At 31.8% G+C, this 7,924-nt stretch overlaps 1 protein-coding gene across 1 annotated transcript; it reads left to right on the top strand.

Annotated features, from left to right (window-relative positions):
* The first annotated feature begins 6,434 nt into the window (after positions 1-6,434).
* On the top strand, positions 6,435-7,924 carry LOC143557922 (transcription factor MYB1-like). The gene is made up of 2 exons (XM_077046880.1): positions 6,435-6,877; positions 7,167-7,924. The coding sequence occupies exons 1-2, from the start codon at positions 6,745-6,747 to the stop codon at positions 7,793-7,795; spliced, it is 762 nt and encodes a 253-aa protein (XP_076902995.1). The 5' UTR covers positions 6,435-6,744; the 3' UTR covers positions 7,796-7,924.

The raw sequence follows: 7,924 nt of genomic DNA, 5'->3' as shown, positions 1-7,924 counted from the left end.
AGAAATTAGAGAATTAGAATTGAAATTAAAACCCATTTGCCAAAATTATTTTGACACATGAAAAATGGAAAGTTATGATAAATGAGATGAGAGATTAGAGAATTAGAAAGGAAATTATAACCCATATGTCAATATGGTTTTGCTCCATAACCCATAGATATGTTAGATGAATGAGAAGAAAAATTATGCCAAGAATGAATATAAGATTGCCACATCATCTTTATTATTTTCTTTTATTAGTATAGTTAGATATAAAAAAAACTGATAATTGGTGGGTGAATAATAGCCGGTGAACGAATTAAGTCTCTTTCGTGTGACATTTGTATTGTTTTCCCATGATGCGATGAAAGTCATTTTCAAATTAACATAATATAAACATGTTATTTACATCATATACCAAATAATATATTTTTTTATAGATTTTAACACAGCTTAATTGCTAAAATCATGATTTTAAGTTGGTAATGTCTTGATTCATTTCATCTGGCTACAAGTAAAACAGTTAGTCATGGTTTTATTTTTTGTTGTTATTTGATATTTGGTAAATAAAAAACAATTGAAATTGGTTTTTTATTGTTTGAGTGAGAGATGTCACTTTCCTGTTCTGGAGGCAGAAAAGTGCAATAGAGATCATTGCAAAGTGAAATCATTGCGAAGTACTTCATCTTCCTATTTTGGCCATCTGAACATACTTCATTTTTGTTACGGACTGAAATCATTGCAAAGTATGGGACTTGTCCCACATCGGTTGTATGGGCAACTGGTGTGGGGTTTATAAGTCAAATGAGTTTCCTCACCTATCAAACTAGTCTTTTGGGTTGAGTTCTTATGTTTGGCTTGTAACAACCTGCTTCATTGATATTTAGGGTTTTGAGTTCTCTGTTAGGATTGCAAATAAGTGTCATTTTAGTACCTGTGGTTTGGCCAACTACGCAACTTTACCTACTCTTTATTTTGTGCAAATGGCTACATCAGTTTCAAAAAACTTGCATTTTTAGTACTTTTTTTCTAACCCCGTCTATTTTTCCGTTAAATCAGTTATAATTTGGTGGCTTTGTTATTTTCTTTGTTTTTTTCTTTTCTTTTAAAAGTTTATATCTTGTAAAGCCTAAATCCCCAAATTATAATATCAAAATCCAAATTCTAAATCCCCAAACCCTTTCTCCATATCATCATAGGTTTTGAATTTTTACGATATTTGGGGATTTATGATTTGGATTTTGATGTTATGATTTGGGGATTTAGGGTTTACAAGATATAAGAGTTAAAAAGAAAAGAAAAAAACAAAGAAAATAATGAAGTTACCAAATTATCCCTAACTTAACGGAAAAAATAGACGGAGTTAGAAAAAAAGTACTAAAAATGCAAGTTTTTTGAAACTAGGGTAGTTATTTGCACAAAATAAAGAATAGATACTAAAGTTGCATAGTTGGTCAAACCACAAGTACCAAAATGGCACTTAACTCTTACTAATATTATACCTAAATTTCGACATCTAGTATAAAAACCCATCAAACCATTACTACGTAACTGCTACGGAGAATTTGGTTTACGGTTTGACCTAGAAAACCAGACCTTGAGCACCCCCTAATTGATAATAATCATTTAAACATAAATCATATATACATCATGCTATTGGGATTGAAGCAACATAGAACATATTTGCATACATATAGTCAAGCAATGTTTTGGTATACTGAACAAGCTGTAAAGCGTGCTGAACCAAAGTTCTCCATATTAGTGAAGGAAAGGTCAAGCTACCTTTCCTCCGACACCTCCTCTATCGTTAAGACGATTACTAGATAACAACGGTGACATTGGTCCAAAATATTAAAGACAACATAAACGTTTTAAATGTAATATTGTTTGCATTTACCTCCACCCGTGGAAGAAAATAAACTGAATTCAACGATGGTCGGTGTCCTTGTTCATTTTGTTTAAATGGTCATCACCATCAATAGAATTGGGAGTTTGTTACATTCGCACATTAATGGCCAGCCCATATTTGCCCAATTATACACTTATGAGACAAAGAAGGAGATGAGTAATTGTTCTAATACTTTGGAGAAATGTGTTCCCCCAAGCTTAGATGATGCCATCCTCCGATCGTTAGTCCATGACCTTATTTTAACATTGAATCGTCATAAGTCATCAATCAAGGCATTTAGGATGGCTAAAGAGATGCTTAATGAATCATTAGTGTTAAGACTTTGATTGACTGGCACACAAACTAGAGATGGGAAACATTTTAATTTACATAGTGCGACCAATGTAGCTACATTATAGTAGGCGATAATTATCCAATATACTCCCGTGATGTTCTTACTAAAGAGTGAGGTAGCCAAAAGGTGAAATGCATATCTAAGTTTCATCCAAGTTTAATGGCATTACAATATCCCTTAGTTTACTCGTACGAGGAAGACGGATTCCAACTAATTATCCCAATGAATTGTGTTACGTCGACAAGTAGAAGAACAAACATAACATTAAGGAAATGTTATTGTTATAATTGGTTGCACTCCATAATGAAAAAAAATGTTGAACATTGCACACTATTGTCGCTCGTTTCAAACTTACGGTATAATTGATGCTTGTACAGAAGTTCTTGAACATTAGACTGGTATATGAGTAACCAAAATACTATTCATTTGGATTTGTTATAATGTCGGTTATTAATATTGTATTTTGTTTATAATTAATCCCTTAGTTGTTTAACAAATAATGATAATTATTCTAAGGTCAATAATGAAGATAGTTCACAAAGCCCATCAGCTACGTACATGTAATGTAAGAATACATATCCATGAGATGAATCAAGGAAGCTATTCACTATTGAGGCGGAGGAGGCGTTCATAGAAGTTTGAGGGGTACTCTGTCACGGTCATCTTTATAAAATTGTCAATGTTAATTCTTTTTGTTACGTTTGTTAACATACGCAGTTACTTTGTAAGTTAATTCTGGTGAATGTGTTTGTAAAGTTTATTTGTTATTAATTTTGAAAACCCGAATTTTATATAAAGCTATCACGTTGAGTGGTTTATTACTACGTGTAACGGGTGGTTTTTACTTTTTATAGTTACTTAGTAACAGAACATGAATTGTAAAGATTTTGGGTTATAATGATTTAAAGAACATTTACATGTGTGCAATTATATTTTGAACGTGTCATTAATATTCCAATCATTTTAAAATATGTTTTGCTCGAAGTTTCTAAAAAGGTTAATGATGTTCAAACTTCTCTTTTTGATCAGGAGTCAGGAGATAAGTTTTTTTATATGGAAAACATATATTTTTTAGATGAAAGTTTTATACTTCTAGAAAAGTTCAAAAGTAAATTAAAAACAACATAATAATTGATAGCGATTAAAAAATTATTTTGTATGGTTTTGATAAATGTGTTTTTGTTTAAAATATAAGGACGTACATATTCTCCATTCTGAAAACGTTTTCTGTTAGTGTGAAAAATGATTAGTTTCATACGTGACTTTTTTTTAGTATGATAAAACAAAAGTTTCATTAAAAACACACTTGGATAAAATACAAAACCTATGAATGTTATTGCTACAAAGTTATATATACCTTTAGATATGGGTACTTTTTGTAGATACGTACGTACCTACACCCCCACTCACTAAGAGCAACTTCATTGATTTGTTCGGCCTGCGTTCGTGAATCGTGATCAATGAAGTGGATCATTGCAGGAAGAGGGAGTAAACACCGTCTGACAATCCGGACGACTGTTGTGAGGAGGAGTGAAGAGAGAGAGAGAGAGAGAGTGGCGTGGTTGACGACTTGACGTGGAGCTCTGCGAATGGTTTTTTAGAGGGATACCATTGTTGATACTTTAGAGTCTTGCAAGAATATATATGATATTTGATGCATTTGAAGAAATTAACGTGAATAAAGATATTTTGACATTTAATTAATATGATATTTGATTAACAATACTTTTGATTAGAAAATCAATTACAAAAAACTTCTAAAAAAACTTATCTGTAACTTTGAAGTAATCATTAACAAAAACACACAAACTAATACTATTAATAACTCACACATTATCCAGCCTTTAATCTAACAATTGTTATTTTATGAATCTACATAAATGGACTCACCAAACAAATATAACATATTAGTTTGAGACCCGTGTATTACACGAGTAGTTCTTAAAAATATAATATATAATAAATAATTACTTCCTCCGTTCCATTATAAGTGTCATAGTTTGATTTTTCAAATCTTTCTTGTTTAACTTTGACCGACAATATTTTTGTTTGTGTTGTATAATACTTGATGTAAAATATATGAATGGATTGAGTTTTAAATGTATTTTACATTGATATAATTTTCATCAACTATTATATGACATGAACAAAAATATTTACGATCAAAGTTGCAAAAGAAAGACTTGAAAAGTCAAACTATGACACTTATAATGGGACGGAGGGAGTAGTATACAAGAAACAGTAAACCCGTTTAACATTATTAATATATTCGTTGTACAATAGTCTTTAAAACAATTTTAAAGTAAAAGATAATTATAAATAATATATGTTTGGGAAAAAATAGAAAGTAAATATTAAATTAACAAATTTTGAAATATAAATTTTAAGAATGTTAACTATTATTTTACTATTATAAATTTGTTAAAATTTAATATAATAATCAATATAATATTATGTGTGGTAGATGCATAATAAATTAATAATTAATATAATATTATGTTTGCACTTGTTCTAAAACACATTTTAGTACGTAAGTCCATATAAATCCATTCATTCACTTTTTTTAACTAGCGGATACATGTATATTTGTTGAACAAAAATTCATTTTTATTCTCACTTGTCCATAATTTTCATAATTGCATTGATCACGGATTACGTTCTTTACACTAGCTAATTGGAGTTAAAATAATAGTGTTAGCTTTTTACGAAATGACTATTTTGTCATTATTTTTATTATAGGACAAAATATGTAATGTTCATAACCTTTTTATTTTTCTATTTTTCTTTGTTTTCCATTAGTAATAAGAACAAAATAGTTGGTTTATCACTAGTTAGTGAAAGAGGACAACTCCATGATAAATTATAAGCGAAGGGATAATCTGTTTAATAAATGAAGACTATGTACAAGATATGTAAGTTGGTATATACATATTAATAAAGCACAAAAAAAATGTAATTTACTCATTGGATTCGTCATAAACTATATAATAACCGACAAAGCATTCAAGTATGAGATCAGTTATGATATTAATGTTTTGTTTTCTCAAATGCTATCCGTTCCTGGTTCTTAAGTAGTTGGATCCTCCGAAACTATAAGAATCCTTAGTTAAAATTAAAATGAGATTCCAACTCAACATCTTTTGAGTGAGATTTTAAGAAAGTTACTCTTTGATTAACACAATACGATGAACGTTATGAGCCATGTTGGGAGATTGGGGGGGGGGTGGATTATTATCTATCGTGAGCCCTGAAGACCATCTACAAGAGGGTGGAGAAGAGACAGCCCCCATCGGTAGAGATTCAAACAGAGTAGACATATTGTCAACGAATTTACAATCCGTCCCGTTAACCACTCTGCTAATTCATTTTAGACGTTTCAGGATCAACTTCCTTTCGTCTCCCAGGAAGATTTGACAAATACATATCACTTGATTTAAAGTAAAAATTCCCACGAAGTAAGCAGAAGAACTTTACAAAGATGGATCACTTGATAGAAAATTCTACACATATATTCTTAAGCATTGTTACATCCCTATCTAAACTCCATGGGCATGTAGGAGAGAAATGTTATCAAAACTTTTATTGTTCAAATAACAATTAAGTTGAAGCAGGGCCAGGAACGATGAATCTCTTTACGATAAACATAACCGATTTGCAATTTCATTATTACGAGTAATTCCTACAAAGGACCAAACTAATTACGTATACAACACTTGAATTCTCGATGTAGATGCTACATAGTTGGTTTTCATCCTTTAATGACTACGAGTGTAATAGGAGCATAGTTTATGACATTTATGCAATTATGTGGTGCCCAACCGACTAAATGAAAATGGCTCCTAACATGCATGTTTACATGCCAGGAAACCAATTATGATTATATCAAATAATTCAAAAAATATAATGAATCATATAATTTAAAAGTTGTTACAAAATTGAAAAATATTCAATACAGAATTGCTAGAGTTATATTTGAGAATTTTGCTATTTTAAATCGGTTTTAGGTATCTTTCAGATCGGGAGTTTCATGTAAAGAGAATCTCAACACGTAAATTTTAACCGTTATGATCATTAACAAGAATTCGAGTTAGATACGATATAACCCACAAAACGAACAGAGATAATAGTGATTAGCTATTTAGCTAGGTGTAGAAAAAACCGGACAGGATATAAGATGCCAAATTAAAATTAGCAAAAAAAGTATGGCCATTGACGTCCCTATTTCAACCACCAGTCAATTTGACAAAACTATCATACTAGAGTACCATTGGGAAAAAGCAATAACTATCAAAATATAAGCACATAAACTACAAGGGCTAAGTCTGAACTTTTCCAATAGTGAACGTCGGTTTCTGTAAATAAAAAATGATAAGCCTTTGTCAATTTCAAAAATTAAAAAAACGTGACATATTGTTCCAAAAACCATTTAAAAGGTCACCAATTGTCTATGGTCTCCTTTGCATTACACACCACACCCCTAATCTCTCTCTCTCATTGTCTCTTGTGTGTGTGAGAGAAGAATATGGGAAGAGCCCCTTGTTGCGCAAAGGTAGGCTTACATAGAGGAGCATGGTCCGATGAAGAAGATAAACTCCTCACTCAATACATTCAAATCCACGGCGAAGGCCAATGGCGTTCCTTGCCTTCCAAAGCCGGTGCGTTTATCTTTTATGAATAATATTTATGCTAAACATACTCCTCTCCTTTTATTTTCCAGGGTCAGCTATGTGTCCCCGGCCCTGTGAATTTTTTTTAATATTACTATAGTGTAAAAGTTCTCGACCTTATGAGAAAATTTCCTTAGTCCGATAATAATTATATCTCTACTTTTATTTTATTTTTTTACATTAGGGGTGCGTTTAGCCAACCCGTTTAATAATAATAACATATAGTACCAGATTCAAATGAATCCTAATAATAATTATTTATTTTTATCAAATCCAGGATTACTGAGATGCGGAAAGAGTTGCAGGCTAAGATGGATGAATTACCTCCGGCCAGGCATTAAGAGAGGAAGCTTCACCGCGGAAGAGGATGAAACCATCATCCGCCTCCACACACTCCACGGCAACCGGTGGTCATTCATAGCCACCGAACTACCAGGTCGAACCGACAATGAGATTAAAAACCACTGGAACTCGCATCTTAAACCGAAGGCAAAAGACAGTGCCAACGAGAACCCTAAAGACGGTTCTAAAAACCCTAATAAGAAGAAAACTGAGCATCAAAAGTCAACGCCAATGGTTCATCAACCACCTTCAAGTTCTTCATCACAATCGTTGACTTTGAGAAAGAATGATAGTTTTGATAATGGAGTGATGAGTGGTGCCTCGTCTTGTTGCACTATAGACTTAACCGAACCCGATAATAATATGATGACTGACTTCTGTTGGCCAGACTGGTCACCATTGTTTGAGATTGGAGATACAGGAAGCATGGACGGTCAAGATTTGCCATTTGATGACATTGATTTACTCAAGTCCAGTGATGATGACAGCCGGATGTTAGAGAAGTTGTATTCTGAGTACTTGAACTTGCTTGAAGATGGAGAAGTGGAGAAGGAGTGTAATTAATTAATTAATTAATTAACTAAATAATCATGTAATATAGGTTTATTAATAATTATTGATTATTATTATTAATTAATTTCTGTATTGTGGAATTTGAATAGTGAAAATGAAAAAGTCTAGCTAACAATACTA

The sequence above is a fragment of the Bidens hawaiensis genome, unplaced genomic scaffold, assembly GCF_021521415.1.
Source record: "Bidens hawaiensis isolate Kalapana, Puna unplaced genomic scaffold, B.hawaiensis_p1.1 tig00019230_1, whole genome shotgun sequence".
NCBI classification, from domain to species: domain Eukaryota; kingdom Viridiplantae; phylum Streptophyta; class Magnoliopsida; order Asterales; family Asteraceae; genus Bidens; species Bidens hawaiensis.
The sequence above is the reverse complement of the archived record's forward strand: the minus strand, read 5'-3'. Positions and strand labels throughout refer to the sequence as shown.

What these genes read in the sequence shown, in the direction of transcription:
- LOC143557922 (XM_077046880.1), top strand. Translation starts at nt 6,745, where the DNA reads ATGGGAAGAGCCCCTTGTTGCGCAAAGGTAGGCTTACATAGAGGAGCA. An exon ending in TTCCTTGCCTTCCAAAGCCG is followed by an intron (nt 6,878 to 7,166) that starts GTGCGTTTATCT and finishes TATCAAATCCAG; the next exon opens with GATTACTGAGATGCGGAAAG.